Source organism: Hyperoodon ampullatus (assembly GCF_949752795.1).
Source record: "Hyperoodon ampullatus genome assembly, chromosome: 17".
In the NCBI taxonomy this organism is placed as follows: domain Eukaryota; kingdom Metazoa; phylum Chordata; class Mammalia; order Artiodactyla; family Ziphiidae; genus Hyperoodon; species Hyperoodon ampullatus.
The window spans coordinates 68397162-68417841 of NC_136930.1; the positions used below are offsets into that span (position 1 = coordinate 68397162).

At 38.2% G+C, this 20680-nt stretch overlaps 1 protein-coding gene across 3 annotated transcripts in view; it reads right to left on the reverse strand.

The window, feature by feature from the left end:
- Positions 1-20680, reverse strand: part of ADCY8 (adenylate cyclase 8) — a gene marked incomplete at both ends in the record, with an annotated part of 222768 nt that overhangs the window by 162527 nt on the left and 39561 nt on the right. For all 3 annotated transcript variants that reach the window (XM_079722270.1, XM_079722269.1, XM_079722268.1), the window contains one exon: positions 5640-5789. In XM_079722270.1, the coding sequence (XP_079578396.1) occupies positions 5640-5789 (150 nt within the window). The remainder of the gene's footprint in view (positions 1-5639; positions 5790-20680) is intronic.

A 20680-nucleotide genomic window follows, 5' to 3' on the forward strand; every position in this document is an offset into this window, starting at 1 on the left:
GAAAGAAAAACTATTAATTCATTTTAATATTTAAAACAAATATGGGCTGTTTGGATCATTTGCAAGAGAGGTGGGATTACAAAATCTACAATCATTAGAATCTAACTCCCCAAAGAGAGCTGTTGTAAGACGTAGCTTCCAGATGGAAAATTCCTTTCACAGGTCTGTATAAGATATGTTCTCAGCCTGTCCCAGGCTCTCCTGAATTAGATGAGTCCTCCTCCAAATTTCTAATGGGGATCACGGTGGGCACGAGTCTCTTTACTATTTTTTTCTTTTTTTGGCCATGCCACGTGGTATGTGGGATCTTAGTTCCCTGACCAGGGATCAAACTGGAACCCCCTGCAGTGGAAGTGTGGAGTCTTAACCACTGGACCACCAGAGAAGTCCCAAGTCTCTTTACTTTTATACAGAAGAATTATTACAACATGACCCTGGTTTAGGTGGAAGTGAAAGGAGCCAAAATTTGAATTCAACATAACTCAGTTAAATAAATGTTAATCAGAAGATCTTATATTTCAGCCATTGTGCTGGATAAATACCAGAGAATCAGATGAATCATGTAGAATAGCTGCCTTTAAGTAGTCCTTATTGGCCATGGAAAAAGAGAAATGCAGACTAGTAAACATTATAAAGTATGACAGGTTCTATGATACAGTTAACTTTAAGGCATGCTGGAAGTATAAGAAAAACATTTCAACTCAACAAGGAAGCCTCACTGAGGAAGGGATGCTGGAACGGTATATCCAGGCAAGAGACATTACTCTGAAAGTAATGAGAGGGAGGTGGCTTTCTAGGCTGAAAGAACCACGTGACACAGAGTAGGGAAATAGCAGTTCAGGGAGCTGATGGTCATTTGGTTTCATGTGTGTGGCAAGCAGGTGGAAAGGGATGTGAGGAGAGAGTAAAAAGGGTAGATCCTGGAAGACCTGTTGGGTCATGCATGGGGGTTTGAATTTTATCTTGGAGGGACTGTTACCATTGAAGGGTTTTCCTGCAGAGAAGAGTGACATCAATGTCATTGTCATCACAGCATCCTCTCTAATATGTCTTGAGAGCATCCTCCGCCTTGGGCTGAGAACTGTTCATCCTTAATCTCACCACAATCTTGGAGGAAGTTAGGATCATTATGATCATCTTACACTCAAAAAATCAAGGTCTTTAGAGGAGAGTAGTTTGCCTAAGTCCCTACAGCCAGGAAGAACAGGAAGTAGGACTGGAATCCAGATCTTCCAGACATTGAAGATTTTGCTTTTGACACCTACGGTGCACTGGTTCTGAACCAGACCAGGCTTTGGGGATGGAGACCAAGAGACGAGACAGGTAATGGATGCTTAGTATGCTCTTTGCTAGTTACAAGTGATAACAAAATTGTTAAAAAAAAAAAAAAAGAAAAAGACCAAGTCCTTGCCTCCCAGAAAAAAAGAGCCAATATGCGTTCAACTTCTTGAAGCTGATCATCTAAATTAAAAATGTCAACATTTGGGCCCATTCAGTAGTTTCTTCCTGGTATTGTGCCAGGTGCTATGGGAGGGAACAGGGTTATGGTAAAGTTGAGTGTCACCTTCAAGAAACTTTGTTAAAAACCTAGTTTAGAAGAGACCTTGAGCAAAGAGTTTTAGCATTTTCTGGTTCCTCCTGTCTGCTTGCTCTCGACCTTAAGAACAGTGCCTGCACATTCAGGTTATCCAAGGAAAAAGCCTGATTCTCAGGACTTCAAGAATCTCATTATGGTGTGGGACCCACCAAGCAAAAGGAAGCATGGCTCATGTGCCACTTATCCTTTAGCTATTGCTTGGCAATTTTTCTTTGGAAAAATGATTAGTAACAATTATTAAACATTATTATTAAATATTGACAATCTCAGTCATTTCAGAACCATTTATTCCTCACTGGTTTTCAGAAACTGCTGCCATAGGTCACTCTTAAGGGACAGTTTATCCCAACAAACAGGCATGCAGTGATTCAGATCCAGTGTGGCATGCTGTAAGAGAGATCTGTAATAGATTTTGTTGATTTTGACATACAGAGCACATTGAACAATGCCTACTGCACAGGTTAACACTCAGTAAGTAGATATTTTCCCTGAGTGGAAAAGTGCAGTGTACTCAAGAAAGTACACAACTTTGCTGCAAGGTATCGGAGGAAACCTGCTTCCCAATGTTGCCAGCCTTCGTCAGATCATATATATCTTGTCATCAGTACCTTTGCTAATTCTTTCTTCTCTTCCGATAATTAAAATTCTATTCATCCAATCCAGAGGAGAGACTGAGTGTTACTTGTCTCTGTAATTCCACCATAAATCAGTGGATGAATAAATAAATGAATTATCATGGGAGTGTTTATAAGTGCCCTGACAGTGTTCTCTCTTCCTTCAGGATGTTTATATGTGTTGTTTGAGACCTTCATGCCATACTCTTTACTGCTTCTCTATTGAGTTTTAAATCCTATTCACAAGTCAACTCAGGCATCATTTCTTTTAGCTAACCTTCTATCAACCTTCAGTTTAGGTAGAACCCAAACACCATATAGGTGTCTGTGTAGTTGTCCATCTCTGTCCATAAACTATGTAAGACCAGCAATTGATTGCTAGTCACCATTATAGTCCCAGGGTCCAGCAAAGCTCATGGCACATAACAGATCCTCAATAAATGAATTAATTCATTGATGAACGTATTAAGTCATTTAAATATTTCCTTTGTATTCTACCACAAGAGAAAGCCAGTTCTTGAAAAAAAATCCTACAAAACTTGAACATTTCTGTAGAATAAGACCTCTTTGTTCTGTATGCAAGTGCAAAAATAAAATGCAATTTAGTCACCCTTGAGATAATTTCCTAAGGAAAAAGGATCTGCTGTCACTTAGGCACTTGCAATGTTTTCCTTCACATGATATAGAATTTCTAACAGTTGCAGTGTTATAATTAGCTCTGAAGATGTAAATGGGGTTGGATTTGTGAATGACATTTAAAATATCCAGAGCCTAATGCTGAGTTCTGATCACTGTACACCTGAGGAGAACCACCATCCTGATTTCCTTCTGTATGAATAACTTTCAACTGGGGTTTCACCTGAGACAAGCCAACCCATAACATGTTCTCAAATGAGTCCTCTTGGGATTGAGCTATGCTGGCTGATTCATATAAATCATTGTGCACCATCATGCTAGTAAAAACTCTTCACTGAGCTGCAAGGGCTCTGCACACAATATTTCTAACCATTAAGGAGTCTCTTCAGGAAGGATATTATTATCCCCATGCTACAGATGGAATAGCTAAGACTCAGAGCTTGCTCAGGTTCACTAGGATAGTAAGCAGCTAAGGAAAGATTTCAAATCCTGGGCAGTCTCATTTGAAAGCCTGTGCCTTGTCTGCCCATCTACCACTGAGGAAGTTCTCAGGGATAATGGAAACCTGAATCAGAGATCAATATCAATGGAAAGTAACTTTAGCACTGAATGATACAGAGCCAGCTAGCTTAGATACTAGCACGGGAGGGAAAGAGGGTGGCGAATATACCACAAATACTTTATCAGAATTGTACACACAGGACTATAACAAACCAACAGCATATTTTACTTAATCCTCAGAACAAAGAACCTTGCACCAAAAGAGCCTCTTCTTGTATTTCATCTATAAAAAAAAATGAGGCTGACTTATAGTTTTGTATTGCTTTATATATGTCACCTTATTTGAGGCAAACACAATGCTGAAATAAAAGATATTGTCCCAAGTATGGATGAGGAACCTAGGACTGACAGTTAAGTGGTTTAGGTGGCCAACTAGGAGGTAATATGGCTGTGGAATGAATTCTAGCGAACTTTTCACCACATTCGAGTTGTCACTTGTTCTCACCTCTGTGTATTATTTTCTTCTTCCTTCCATCAACTTAAAAAAAAAATAAAGATTAGAGAGGACGGAGGAAGCTCCCTTCACCGTGTTAGATTTACTACATCATAGTAACTCTGAGACACTGAACTTGAAGAATGGGAAAAGAAGAAAAGCCTTATGAGTACGATAAGGCAATCATTTTCAATGTCTCCAATATTTCATATACATTAAATAAAAGACTGAGCTTCCCAGACAGCTTATCCACAATTGCAGTTCTGGTTGTGACAGAGCATCAAGAACAGCTGATGAATTATTAATAGAGCAGCACTGTCTGAATTGGCATAGATCCCATGGAAAGAGTGACGTGCCAGTCTGGCAACTGCTCTGTTTTGCAGAAGAACACAATGTATATGTATATATAACCTGGAAGATACTGGGAGATGTTTATTGTACAAGGTGATTTCTTTTTTAAAGTTATTTTTCTAAATTATTTTATAGTGATGATCAGGGCAACTACAATTAACCTATTAGGAGGTTCCATAATTGTTTTAGGCTTCAACTTAGAAACATCCTAATTCTGAATCCTATGAAATCTATGTAGGTTCTGTAAATTCAGTAGTTTCCTCTGTGCCCCTGGCAATAACATATGGCAGTGGGAGTTGAGTTTTGTCAGGTTGCACCCTACCTGTCCACCTCCTTCATTATCACACAGACCTGGCTTTGCTCACTTTAAAGATCCATATTTTACTGCTGATTCAATCATGTTAAAATGAAAAAAAAAGTTGTATTTTTTGAAGCTACTTTCTTTATAATTTCTCAAACCATTATGGCATAAAGCTTAAAATAACAAGTGTGTGTCCATAGACATAACTTTAAAAAAGAGCCTGGTATGGTAGAACTAATAAATCTATTGAGCATAGGATTCCCAAGAGCATATAAACATGTTGAACATAAAATATGCTCATTCTATAACCAATTTTAACACATTCCTGTTATTCCTATTTGAACATTACTTTCAGAGGCAAAGATATGCATTAATTTTTAATATATGAGTAATTTTAATAGGAGCAAATCTTTATTCTTTTGAAAGCTAATTTTATTTTGGGGAAACATATCATTTGAGGCCAAAGCTATTTTTTAAAATCTTATAACATCCACCCAGTCAGGATGTCCAAGAAACTCCTTTATCTTAACCTCCTCCAACTAAAACTCATGGTCTCCACCTTGAACCAACTTGCTTTCCTTTCTGCATCCCCTATCCTGGGATTGGTGTCATGTTCCATAAAATTTATTGTGTTCAATGATGTCTTCTGAAAATCAGGATGAGGTATTAGGAACTACACATGTAAAAGATTTTCCTCTGAGTTTCCTATAATTTGAATTGCTATGTAGTAAAAAATTTATTTGAAACAGCAATTTATAGTTTGAAAAAAGGAGAGTCAAAGATGAGAATGCTAATGGTTTTCAGAAACCATGGCCTTGTCCACAAACACAGATGTCAGTGAAAAGTGTCAGAAAATCACTTTATGTCTAGAATCATTTTATTTCTTGTGGGGAACAACTAATTGAGTGTGGCGAATCAGACTAACTCACTTTGACCCATGAGTCTGACATAACTATTTCCATAAGAGCATATGGAAAAACCCGAACGAACTTTTTGGCCAACCCAGTACTTTAGACTCTGGAATCCCATGACAGAAACTCTGAAAGAACACTTGCAAGTCAGGATGTGTTTGGGGAGAAAATAGCTCCGTGTAATTCAGAGACTGGCTAGGTGACAACCAGGGCATATGGCCCTTCCAGTTGGTACCTGTCTTTGGTTTTCCGTCTCTAGGCGCAGCCTGGCTTCCACACACCTCCGCGTCTCCAGGAAGGCTTGGCGCTGGGCCCGGTCTGACAGGTAACTGATAAAGATTCCAGCCGTGTTCATACACATGAATAACACTGCCTGGGCCACAACCTAAAACAGAAATACAGACATAGCCCGGTCAGGTGGTTAAAACAAGAGCTATTGGCAGGCAAAGAGAAAAAGTAAATAAATAAAAATTTCCAATATAAATCTTAAGGTAATAATCCAAATGTTTAGCAGCAGGTTAGTAGAACCTTCATTCAGGTCTTGGGGTCAACTCATCTCCCCAGACCTCCCTCAACCACTCTATCCAATTTAAAGCTTCTCTCTCCCCACGTTTGAATTTGAACTCGGATTGGAAACCTCAAGTGAAATAGAGCAGCTTCTTCTCTCTTCCTCTTCTTAAGGGGCTGGGGAACCAGGTGAGCAGAAGAGAAAGAGATGAATAAAAAACAGGAAAGGTGTTAGTTGAATGGCACTACTGTATTTTGACTTTGGTACCCAGTTTTTCTTGAGTAGCATCTAAGTCCTGATGTTCCTAACTCAAGAGAAGATGTCATATTTGTCTACTGCCTTCCATCTCCATTGCCATTACCCATCTCCTAGGCACCAAAATCTCCTGGCTGGACTCTTAAATTAAACTTTGTACTTTCACATTTGCCCCCTTCCAAACTTCTCTCCAGTGAAGAAAAGCAGGCAGATTCTGGAAGGGAGTCAACACTTGGAAGAAAGAAACAGCATAGTGTGGATTTCTTGATTTTTATGGCTTTAGCTTGCAGGCAGGTAACACTCAGTATAGTGTAGGGGAGAGAAGCTCCAACAGAAAACCCAAGTGACCTGAAGAAGCAAAGAACAGAGTTCAAAACAACTATGGCTGCTGAAAAGTGAGAGGAAAAGCCCCCAAAGAAGAGAACCAGTGAGGGGGAACCTTAAATTCCTATATAAACTCTTCCCTGAACCACATATGCGCAGGGCAAACAGCAAATGATTGAGTTGATGATAAAAGAATTGAACTGAGATTTGAACTGCATTTCAAAAGACAAAGATTGTCATTTGATCCCAACCAAGTTAACCACTTTCTAAAACACAACACAACAAAACAAAAATCACAATTTCCAGAAGAATGCAAGAGAATCCAGAGTCTTAACCATGTAACAACCACAATGTCCTGAACATAACATGAAATTATGTGACATGGGCATATACATAAAAATGTGACCCCTTCTCAAGGGAAAAGATAATCAACATAGACCTGTTCTGATCTGACCTGGGTGTTGGAAGTAGCAAACAAAAATCATAGTAGCTCTTACAACTTTGCTCAATGATATAAGGGTAAATATGCTAGTAATTAGTGCAAAGATAGGAAATATCAGCAGAGAAATAGAAACCACACACACAAAATGGAAATTCTAGAATTGAAAAACACAATACCTGTAATTAAAATTTTACTGAATGATATTAACAGCAGAATTTAGATGACAGAAAAAAGAGTCAATAAGCTTGAAGCTATATCAACAAACCAAAGACAATATGAAAAGCAGTCAGAGTAAAATGTTATATATAAGGGACCTACTTTCCAGTTATGATAATGATTTTCAGTTAGATAAAAGAAATGCATTGCTAAAATATAATGATATAAAAAGTTTGCAAATCAAAACAAAATAAAACTGGTTTTGCTGTGTAAATATATATTAAAGAGAATTTAAGGAAAATCATTAGAGGTAAATAGGGTCACTATGTAAGTATAAAATGTTTAATTCATCAGGAAGATATAAAAAGTATGAACTTGGACACATTTAACAATATAGCATCAAAACACCCAATACAAAGTAAGATATAAATCTATGGAATTATTTATAAACCTACCATTATAATGGTCTATTTTAACACAATTTTCAGCAGTTAATAGATAAAGATTTTAAAAAAATCAACAAAGATAGAAACAACTTGAATAGCTCATACAATTAACAACCTTGAAATGGAACATGGTATGCAAATTTAATAGTACAAATTCTTTTTTAGGCACATACTGAATATTTGTAAAATATGATTTTATGATAGGACCTGAAGTTAGCCTCAGCAAATTTCAAAGAACTAGTATCATGTAACCACAGTCAATGACTATAATAAAATCAAGTTACAAAGCAATTTAAGAGATAACTAAAAGAATACCATGTGTTTAGAAATTAAAAATACTTCTAAATAACTCATGGATCTAAAAATATATCATAATGTAAAATATGTATAGCTAAAGAATAATGAAAATACTACTGAAAAAAACTTAGTAGTCCTCACCAAGGAATATATAATAATAAATGCTTCATTAGAAAAAGAAGAGTATATATATAACTGATTCATTTTTCTGTACACCTGAAACCAACAAAACATTGTAAATCAACTATAATAAAAATTTTTAAAGAAAGAAAAAGAAAGAAGAAAGGCTGAAAATGAATGTGCTAGCCATTCAACTTAAAGGTTTAGCAAAAAACAAAAAACAGATAAATCCAAAGTATGTAAAAGGAAAAAAATAAGAAAGGAGCCGAAATTAATGAAATAAAAACCAAACATAAAATACAGAGGTTCAATAAAGTCAAAAGTCTTTTTTCTGAAAGGACTAATAAAATAGTAGCACTTCTTACAAGCTTAATAAAGAGAAAAAGAGAAAAGGTTCAAACAAACAATATTAAGAATAGAAAATGAGAATTTAAATATATGGCAGAAATTAATAGATAATAAAAATATATTATGAAGTTCAATGCTAATGAAAATCATAAATGGAATTACATATTTCTTAAAATATATCTTTATCAAAACTGACTCAAGAAGACAAGAGAAAAATTAAATAAATGCAGTCATAATTAAATATCTTTCCACAAGGAAAGCAACAGGCCCAGATGGCTTCATCAAAGCATTCTACAAACACATGTTGAAGAAATAACTTAAATATTTCATAATCTCATCCAGAGAGTAGGAAAATAGGGAATATTCTCCAACTCAGGTTATAAGGCTAGCAGCATCCTGCTACCATAACCAATAAAGTTGGTGCATAAAGGTAATTAACAGATAAATCTCACGCATGAACATGAAAGAAAATTCCTACACATAATATTACTAAATCAAATCCATCAATACATAGAAAAAATAATTCAGTTTGACTGCATTAAATTTATCCCAGGAATCTGAGGATAGTTTAACATTATCCATCAACTAATGCAATTCACCACATTTACAGCTTTAAAAAAAAACATATAATCATCCCACTGAGATGAAACAGCATTGATGAATTTCAATATTCTTTCATTTAAAAAAATGTGGAGATTAGGAGTAAACTTTCTTAATCATTATGCAGAATATCTACAGAGACAAAGACAAAAACACCTAAAATGAACAACTTACTCAATGATAAAAGGTTAAAAACATTTGCTTAAAGGTCAGGATGAGTTATCTCCAAATGTATTCAACATCATTCTCAAATTCCAGCTATCTCAGTAAGACAAAAACAGAAACAAAATAAAGGTGATAAAACTTGGAAAGGAAGAGATACACTTTCATTTTTGCAGATAATTATCTATGTGGAATATCTGAAAGTCTCTACAGAAAACTTACTAGGATTAATAAGAATTTAACAAAGACATTGGATATAAAGTCAAAATAAAATGCTAATTGCATTTCTAATGCAACCATGACAGATAGAAAATTAACTTAACAGAGAAAATAATGAAATTGAATTTAAAATAATCAAATAAGACCCAGATGGAGGGTTGTACACCATGTTATGCTGTAAGATGAAAGAATTGCTATAGTAAAGATTTCAAAACTTGGTAGGTATTTTTACCCCCAGTGGAATTCAAGATGATTCTAAAATTTGTATAGAAGATCAAAGAGTCAAGAATACATAAGATATTCTTATGGAGATATATGTATGCGTATAGCTGATTCACATTATTATACAGCAGAAACTAACACAACAATGTAAAGCAATTATACTCCAATAAAGATGTTTAAAAAAGAAAAGAATACATAAGATATTCTTAAAGGAGAACAAAATGGGAGACATGCAGTACCAGGTAACAGACTTGTTATAACATTGAAGTGATTAAGACCTCATGGTATTTACATGGGGATACACAAATTGACCAGTGGATGTGAATAGAGAGCCCAGAAACATAAACACACAAACTTGATAATCATGCTTTGTAGTTAAAAGGAGAAAAGAGGGACTTTTGAACAAAGGGTGTTAGAACAGTTTGTTATTCACTTGGGAAACAAAGTAAAAGTAAATCCCTGCTTAATCCAATACATAGAAATACATTGCAGGTGGATTAAAGTCTTAAATATGAAAGGAACAAATATGAAATTTTAGAAGACAATCTAGGAGAATACTTTTACTAGTGTAATAGATTTTTAAAATAAAACGCAAAGAATACAAACCATAAAAATAGATGAATACATTTGATAAAATTAAGATTAAGCATTTCTATTCATTGAAAGACATAAATAAAATGGAAAAAACTATAAAGAGATGTTTGCAACATTTATAATTAGCAAAAATTAATTTTCAGCGCATATGAAGAACTTGTATAAATCTATAAAAAATAAAAACAATCCGATAGAATACAGGGTAAAAAATAAGCAGGTATTTCCAAGACAAGAGGCTATTAATATGAAAATAAGGGCAACAATCTAGGAACTCTAAGTTAAAATCCACACCCATTCCACATCTACCCGGTTGGCTCCAGAAAGAAAAAAAAATAGTAGGGTGTTATCAAATCAGCAAGGATGCTGTTGGCAATGTGAATTGACACTGTTACTTAGACTCTGCACAACGTTTAATTTGTAATTTGCTAAACTGCACCTTTCCCCTCCATACCTAGAGCCATCTTTGCAAATATGGCCCAGGAGACATGCCCAAGAATGTTAAGAACAGCATTTTCTACAAGGGCTTGAAACTGGAAATAATCTGAATGTCCACCAATAGTAGAATGGATATTTTAGGATGTATTAAAATAATTAAATACTACTCAGTGGTGACAATAAATCTATTATTGTATGAATCAAAATAGATAAGAAAACAATATTGAAAAAAGTGTGATTCTAATGACAATAAGTTCAAAAACAAGTAAACTAAAATAATACATTGTTTGTGAATATATGAGAAAGCACATGACTCAATTTTTTACCCATCAAATTGTCAAAGATACACAATTTGATAACACATTACTCTGGCTAGGTTGCGGGGGAAATAGTCACTCTTATACCTATTTGGTGAATCCATGAGTTTGGCAATGTCTATCAAAATTGACACTCATCAATTCATACTCATCAGCTCAGTAACTCCATTTTGGTGTAGCTCCAGGTGCAAAGATCAAAGGCTATCACAGCATTCTTTGTAAAAGCGCACAATTGGAAATAACCTAAATGGCCATAAATAGAGGATTGGTTAAATTATAAAGCCATACAACTGAATATGTATGTAGATAAAAACATGGAAAATTTCTGTATACTAACACAGAACATTCCTATATATACTATTAAGTGGGGGAAAAAAATAAAGGACTAATATTTGCTATCCCTTTTCTATGCATAGACTCTTTCCGTAAGGTACTGGATAATTCTGGGGACAGAAACTGAAGCCTAAATGTATAATCTCTACCATTTATATTTTTACATGCGAGTGTGGTACCTATTCTAATACATAGATTTTTAAATAAATAGATTGATAAATGTACTGTTAGAAAAGAGAAAAATGCAAACTCCTCATCATGACAATAAAGCCTGTTTGATCTTCTTCAAACTCATTTCATACCATTTCTCCTCTTACTCATTTTGTTGCAACCAATCGGGTTTACTTTCTATTCCTCCTCTAAGATTTTCCTCCCTCTGGTCCATTGCAAAAGCTGTTCCTTCTGCCTGGGACATTCTTCCTCACACTTCTTGCCTTGCTGATTCCTCTAATCCTTCTGTTCTTGGCTTTATTAGTTTCCTCAGAGAGGTACTCCCTGGTCACTATATCAAAGTAGGATTTCCCTGCCATTCTTTATCCCGGCACTCTGTGCACTTATCACAACTTGTAATTATATATTTATTTGCACACTTGGTTGTCTGGTGCCTATCTGTTACATTGGATTATTACTTCTAATAATGCAGGGATGACATTTATTTTAGCCCTTGATTGACACCTAGTACCTAGCGCAGTGGCTAAGTGCTCAGCACAGTGCCTGTTAACTGTTCAGCATCTAATAAGTGCTGGATATTTGCTGAATGAGTAAAGGAATGGGTTAATAGCTTTCCTATGTTTCCATCATTATTTACAAGATATGATGGGCTAATGATCTTAAAATAGCAATAATAATGTAAAACACCAAAAATATCCTTGTCAACACTAATAAATATGTGGGAGCTAAAGCATACGACTTTACAAAAGATAAAGGAGGGAAGCATTTCTGGTAAAGGGATGCTAGCTATTAACTATGCTACCCAAATTCTTTAGGGCTTTAACATGATTAACAATCAAAATCCCAAGTGAAATTTTCCTTTGGAACTTGGAAGATGACTTAAAAGTGTATCTGAAAGAATACATGAATTAGAATACTAAAGAAATTTTTACAAAAGCGATTACAGAGGATCCTTGCACAGCCAGAAGATAATATATACCATCATGTGACAATAATTAAAACTCTGTGGCAATAGTGAAAACCTCAACTGAAGAATTAGTGGAATAAAATAGAAAACATAATGAGTTTGTATATGATCCAGACAGCTCAACGATTCAGTGGAAAAAATAATTGTCAGTAACAGGCTGATTTGTCATTTATTGGAAGAAATGGCTTAGAGTCCCCTCATACTATATGTCAAAATAAATGCCAATGGAATAAAGACTTAAATGTGGAAAATGAGACTACCAAAAAAGGAAAATAAAATAAAATGGAATATTGCTCTAATTTAAGCAGAAAAGCTTGAGCTGAGGCTCAAATTAAAGGTAAGTAGTGTTTTTTTTTTAAGGTGTTTATTTATTTATTTATTTTTTTTTTTGGCTGTGCTGGGTCTTCATTGCAGTGCATGGGCTCTTTGTTGTGGCACGCGGGCTTCTCTGGTTGTAGTGCAGGGGCTCTAGAGCACACAGGCTCAGTAGTTACAGTGCGTGGGCTGCTATCTAGTTGGGCTCTCTAGTTGTGGTGCGTGGACTTTAGAGCGCGCAGGCTCAGTAGTTGCGGCACGCAGGCTTAGTTGCTCTGTTGCATGTGGGATCTTAGTCCCCGGACCAGGGATCGAACGTGCGTTCCCTGCATTGGAAGGCAGATTCTTAACCACTGGACCACCAGGGAAGTCCCAGTAGTGTTTTTTAAAACACTTAAATCAATCTGATACATTGCTGATGTGGAGGGACTTTCCTAGGTATTTCTGGAAAACAAACTGGCAACTTGTTGCAAAATTTACTCATTTCTTTTGACCCAGTGACCCAACTTCTAGTTATCTATCTAAAGGAAACAATCAAAAAGAGGATCAGAAATTTCTGTTAAGGGATGTTCATTGCAGCTTTATTAATGAAAGTTTTAAAAAATAAATAGAAACTGCATAGTTTTAATAGCAGGGGAAATGGCTGAATAATTGAGGCATGCATATACAAGGGAATATAAAATTGCATTAAAAATATTTAATGACATGAGCAAATCTTTATGATACATTAAGTTGTAATATTTAAAACTGTATTAAAACACTAATCTGTAATTTCAGTGTGATCTTAATGCTTAAAATAAAAGGAAATAATATATACATATACTTGCATGTATATGTCCATGCATAAGTGTGCGTGTGCGTGTGTGTGTGCGTATTGAAATAGGAGGAACAGGTTATTCAGACAAACTTACTTGTGGAGATCTAACAAGGCAGAAAACAAAACAAATCAACAAAAAAACAAAGCATAAGGAGTCAAGATCGAGAAGAATTACACCCAAACAGGTGAGCCTAGCATCTGGAGCTCTTTCTTCCTAGGGGCATCTGCAAATTCCAAAGGAGGTGACTGAGAGTCTCAGAAGCAGAGCAGAGTGTTCAGGACTCAGGAACCAGGGGAACAAAAGCTGAGGGGAGGCAAAGTGGAGATGTTGGAGGAGAAGAGAGTCCAAAAACAACCACTCATGTAGGGACTTGATCCTTAGTCAGTAATTGACTTCACAAATATCTTTACTGCTGCATTGTAGTATCAAATAAATATCTAAAAATACCTAAATTGTGATTATTGCTTTTTTAAAATAAATTTTATGAAGGAGATACTATTCCATTATAGCAGCTGCAGATCAGTGGTTCCATGAAAGGGTTGGGGGGGGCATTGTTATGACTGCCTCCGATTGGTTCTATTATGTAATCCCTCCAACCTACAGCTCTCTCTAGACCCCTGTAAGCCCCACCTGTAAGCCACCTCTGCCCCAGAGCTGAGATGCTGAATGTGAGACACTTAAGAAACATTTGTCGATCAATGCTTTATTTTTCTACCCTTACATATCTGTAACCTGCCATTAAGAAGTCTTCCTAACCCTTCACTACTAAATAATTTATCCATTCAAAAGGATTTATGGAGCAAGTTCTATGTGTCAGGTATGGTTTTATGAATTGGCAACGTGCAAAGCAGATAAAGTTCAGCTCTCATTCTAGTGGTGGGAGACAGGCAATAAACAAATAAATGAAGGAATATTTAATACATGGTGGCGGTGTGTGTGATAAATACTAAGAAGAAAAATATAGCAGCATAAGGAGGATAGAAAGCGATACAGTAGGGGTGGGGCTGCTCCTTTATAGGGAGTTCAGAGAAGGACTCTCTGATAAGAAGATATTTGAGCAAGACCTGAAAAAAGTGAGGGAGTGAGTCATGGGATATTTGGGAAGAGAAGTTCTGGCAGAGAGAACAGAAAGTGCAAAGGCTCTGAGGCAGGAGAAGCAAGAAGCCCACTCAAAGTCCGCCATGGCTGGAGCAGAGAGAGATACAGGAGGATGCAGGCACTTTTAGGAGATGAACCCTGAAAGGTAACAAGCAGTCAGACTGTGAATGGTCTTGCACATGATAAGAATATTGGCTTTTAAGGCATGGGAGAATCCTGAGTACTGGGAGGCATGACCCACCTTCTGTTTTAAGGGTCGTGCACTGGCTGCTATGAAGAGAACAGACTCTAGGGGGCGCCAGGATGGAGTCAGGGAGAAAAGCTAGAAGGTTTTTAGGAAAATACCGTTGGAAAGAGATTGTGGGCTTGGACCTGGGTGGCAACTGTGCAGCTGGTGAGATCCGGTCAGACCCTGAATATATTTCAAAGGTAGAGACAAGATTCACTGATAAATTTTGTGTAGATGATAAAAGAAGAGAGGAGTTGAGTGTGACCTCCAGAAAATTAATCATTCTGACTGCACAGGCCAATCATCTGGGAGGGTTAAAAAGATGCAGATTCCCCGGGGCCCTATTCAGACCTTCTGAATAAAAATATCCAGGGATGAGGCCGCCTGGGAATCTTTATTTTTAGAAAGCTCCCAGAGTCATCTACTGCAGTGGGTCCATGGGCTGCCATAGGGAATCACACCTTCATGAAAATGGTCTGAAGATCACAGATAACACTACCTTTTGATCTCCTTTTTATGTGTGCATCAGCCTGTACTGTAATGGGGAAGAACAAAGCTGACTCCATATTAGGTCTGTTTGTTTTACTTTAACCTTTGTATTCTGTTGCTTTTGCTTGGAGGTAAGAATGTTGCCTATAGCCTGAAGTGTACAGGACAGCCCATTCTCAAGGCTCTGACCTTTAAGAGTGTAACCCTTTTCCATTCATATAGAGAAGATAAAAAGCTGCAGAACAGAAAATAACGTTTGTTTGGTTGGAGTTTCGCAGGAACATTGTGACCTGACCTACGTGGACAAAGGATTCCTGCACCAAGAAGCCTGCAACAACCAACCTTGCCCCTCCCTACCTTAAAAATGCTTTGCTGAAACCCTGCAGGGAGTTTGGGGTTTTTCTGGGGTGGAAGCCAACCATCTCCTCACATGGCCCTGCAGTAAACCTTTCTCTGCTCCAAACTGGGACGTTTTGGTATTGTTTAGCCTCTCTGTGCCCCGGCCACAGGAACTTGCGTTCGCTAACATTACTAAATTCTGAGCTGGCACAGGGCAGACACCACGTCCATTGTATCTCATCTCTTAGCACAGGGCCTGGCATTGTAATACTCAACAAACACTTGTCAAATCTAATTAACTTGACAGTCACATGAGTGAATTCCAGTGACCCACCTCTTTGGTGTAGTTTTGTGATGACTGGGAAGAGGGAAGTTGTCACTCTGAGTGGGAAGACCTCCACAAAGTCATCCAGGACAGGATGAGTCCCTCCTCACCTTCCCCCATCTCTTCCTCCAGGCCCTGGAGACGGAAGGTTCTCTATGTGGGCCAGGCTGCCCCTTTCTTTCCCGGGACAGTGGCCACAGTGTCGGCACTGCTGTTCAAAGCCAGGGAGTTCAGAGCGGGAAAGGCTCGCACAGTCAGCTCCGCTATTTGACACAGGATTTGCATTTCTGCCATTGCAGCAAGATCCTCTGCTGTTCATTGCCAACTGGCCAGACTGGAGGTGGGAGAGAGGACTGGATCCCTGGGGACCTCCCCTCCCCTCTGCACTCGAAGTATATGCCACAGGGATGTGCACATTTACTCTGCAGCTGGCTTTGTACAGGGAACATCTCCAAAGTCTGCAGTCCAAACTGTTGAAGGCTAGAAGAGCCCTGCTTTATTAAGAGCAGGGAAAGACTCTCCTTCCATTTGTTTCTTGGTCTCTGGAAGCATCCACTCAAGTGCTATTGTGTGTATGGAAAGACTAGCTCTGGGAAAGTGGCTATTGGACCTGTCCCTGAAGATAGTTTTATTTTGTAAATTTAGTAAGAAAATAAGGAAAAGATCTGTTGCAATCCAATAACGATCACTTTGTATTTGGGTATTTTCCAGTATTTTAATGGAAACCAGGAATTTGAAAGGTAATACCGTCAAGCTTAATTTATATAAAATGTTGAAAACTATTTTCTTAAGGATTTGCACCCTGATTTGTCTTTAGGATCCATCATAAATTTTGGAGGATGCTCAAACTGAAATTGGGAGACTAAACAGTAGCAATTATAACTTACATTTTAAAGCTCATGTTAAGTGCAGGGCATCTTACTAAGTGATTTCCATAGGTGTTCTCATATAATCTCAATGAGGCAGGAAAAGTTATCAGGTCCATACGAGGAAGCTGAGGTTCAGAGAGGTTAAGTAACTTGTCTAAGGTTAAACAGCCCTCACTGTGGGAGGGCAAGGATTTGAACACAGGAAGTTGACTTTGCAGGATCCAAGAGGAAGCTGGCCAAGACCTGAAGGAGACCTTTGATGCAGAGGAAATGGAACCCAGTCAGGAGACAAGGGTATATTGAGTAAATAAACACAGGACAATGCATTAGGAAGGTTGGATATTTTGCCAGCATATAATGGGTATATGAAATATATGAAAGATGTGGGTAAAGCACTCGTATCTCTAGGTGAATGAATCCAGCTGGAGAGGGTCTGGTGTCATCCTCTAGGAGACAGCTAGCATTTATTGAGCACTTAATATATGCCAGGACTCATTCTAAGGGCCTGGCATGTGTTAATTCATTTAGTCCTCGCAATAACCCAATGAAGTAGGTACTACTAAGATGGGCATTGTCTAGAGGAGGGCGCTGAAGCTCAAAGTTTGACCATTTGCTCAAGATAACTAATGGAGCGAGTGGTAGAGCTGGGTTTGAACCCTGGTCATGGGAGCCAGAGCCTGAACTTAGACCTACTGTGCTCTCCAACCTCATCCCCGATGTACCCCGGTGTACCCTGATGTACTAGTGCAATGAAAGTTCACTCAAGCAGTAAATGTGGATTCAGAACATGCATGACACACTACAGGATGTGGCCACTGGATGGCTCAGTTCTTGAGCCTGGTAAAGGGAAAGGAGCTTTGGGAGGGCTGTGCACCTCTGTCTATAAATAGTAAAACCAAGACCCTGAGAGTAACTTGCCCAAAGCTAAACAGCCTGGACTGATTGACACCAGGCTCTTTAACACCAAAGCCCGTGCTCTTGACAAGCTGCCGTGTGTTTTCATAAGGCATTCTTACAATTGCAGAAATGTGCCCATGTGTAGGCCTCTCTGTGTTTGGACTTAGGCCTTAGGGCTGCACATGGAGCAGAGGGAGGGACTGCAGAAGGAGGGGAGCATGAACCCAGGGGAGATTTAGAAAAATTATATAGGGAGGTTCTGATACTCTCCACAACCCCCAGGAGGCGTTCGGGCGCTGGGTGTCCTGACAAAGTGAGTGGGGCAGACACCAACCAAGGGCCTTCACACCTGCTTGGTGCTGGAGCTTCGGTACCAGAGACCTGGGTCTGCATTCCTTGGCTTCTCCACTGACTAGGCATACAACCTTAAGCAAGTCACTTTTTGCCTTCTTGAACCTCAACTTTCCCATCAGAACAATGGGAATAAAGCTTTGCCTCATAGAAGTACATGTATGTATATCTCTATATCTCTATATCTAGATCTCTATATTTATATAATGTATATATACAATATATATATGAATGTGCCTAGCAGATAACAGGTAACCAATAAATGTTGGATATATATTTAAATATGAGGCCATCTTTTTTTCCAATATATATATATTTTGGTGTAGTATATATATTTTTTATTTTGGAATAAATGATGCATTACAGATTTTCTTCCTCCAGGTTGAGAAATAACTCAGAGGACCATGAAGTATTAACACCTTTTGTATTTTATGCAAATTTACGAAGAATGGTTATGTTCATAGTTTACTCCATAGAGAAGGTAGTAGGGTGATCCTGGCAGAGGATGCTGGTGGGGAGCCATTAAACCCAATAATGTCATTTATATGCTATGTGAACTTGGCCCAGTTAGTTAATTTTTCTGGTCCTCAAATTTCCTCACCTGTAAAATAGGAATACCTTCCTAAAAAGGCTGTTCGGTAATTGACAAAGGTAATTAGCAAAAGGCCTGTAAGACAATCATTGCTCAATATCTATTGACTACGGTCATGGTTATGACTGTTATTACTGCTTTTGTTGTCTTTTATGTCCTAAGAGTGACTCCGGAGGGTCTGAGCAGTAAGCAACCTGGTGAGGGTGGTGTTTGAGAAAGATGTCTAGTAATACAGCACGAGGAAGATTTATCACCCAGGTTAAACTCACTCTTCAGGGACTCAGGTAAGACTGGGATGGGAGTGATTGGGAGGATCCATAGGCTCAGTAGGCTCAGTAGAAGCAACTGGAGGAATAAAGGTACCACCAGCATCCTCTGCCAGGGTCGTGGGCTTTTCCCACAGCTGTCAGCCTGTGACCATGCTTCCTGCTTGCCCTTTATAAATAGTACATACTGAATTAGAAAAAGAAATTATAGATAGTACGTAATGAAGTTTAAAAAAGTAACAGAGCATTAAAGTAGTAAACATAAGTGCATATCTAAGGAAAAAAAAATGATGCAGGCGTGCTGAACTCAGAGGGCATATGATAACAAGTAAAACTGAATGATGGAAAACCTACACAAAAAACCCTGGGTTCAATGAATAATATCTTGAGAAATGACAAAGCAATGAGGGGAAAAGGCAGTCTTTTCAGAAGAAAACAAGAAGAGAGAATTTTGAAAAATAGAATGAAAAGGATAAGAGAACAGGAGCGTAAGATTTTTAAAAAATGGATTAAAAAAACTCTGACATTAAGAAGAAAGTAAAAATGTTACAGACTAAAAATAGGAAGGACTGGAGGTGAGGAAAAATAAATGATTAAACCCTTTAAAAATAGGTGAGGTAAAATGATGAAGTTAAATTTTAAAAAAATATGAGAAGTATAACAGGTGGTAGCTCAAAATTTAAAGAAAAACTATGCTAATGCAAAGTGGCTTAAGATATTAACACATTTATAATGTCTCTTCCACTGTATTCAGAGAGCAGGACAAACCAAGTAGCCAATAATTGCTCCAAGACTGTTTTCCAGGCTGGGGTAACTCTACCACTTAGAATCGCCTGCCTCTTTGCAAGGGGATGTGAGGAGAGCTTCTGTTTACACACTCCAGTTGTGTACCAGGCTTTGGCCTTTACATATGCTATTTTATGGCAATCCAATAACAACCCTTCTTGGTCTTATTGGCTCCTTTTCATAGAAAAGAAAAACGAGACTCAGAGAGCCTAAGAAATTACCCAAGGCCACAGAGCTAGCAAGTGGTACGAGGATGACCAACTGTCCTGGTTTGCCTGGAACACAGAACTTTGTTTTAAAGCCTGGATGGTCCCAGAAAAACCAGGAGGAGTTTTCCTAGTGTGCTCTTTCCAAAGCTTCCTCGCCATCTGTCTGGCGATCATCTACTCGAGTCATGGAGCTCAAGACTCAGCTTGGTCCCCTCCCCATGTAGAAGCAGCCCCCCCCTTTTTTTCCTTCTCTCTTGGACTGTATCTCATATAGTCATCTATCATTGCCCTTATATGTTGGTGATCGATCTCATCCACGGTCAGCTCTACATCCCCAGGGCCTTGCACAGCACCTACACTTATCCTGTTCCTCATTCATCCTTGGAGTCAACAGGTATTTACTGAGTGCCTCCAACAGGTCAGACAGCATGCTAGCCTATATGGAGGTGGACCAAACAAACACAGGTCCTGCCCTCATCAAACGGACAGACCATTAATACTGCAGGCCTTTGGGATATATTTGTTGAATGAATGAGTGAGCTTGCTGATGGAGAGATGATAGGGATGTGAGCTGTTCAACTTGCTGCCTTCCCTTAGGGGAGGCCTCAGCTAAAGCAGATTCTCAGGACTCTTTGTTTTTGGCTGTGCCGTGTGACTTGTGGGATCTTAGTTCCCCGACCAGGGACTGAAGCTGCGCCCCGATCAGAACCCGTGCCCCCTGCAGTGGAAGCGCAGAGTCCTAACCACTGGACCGCCTAAAGCAGAGTCTCATGGACA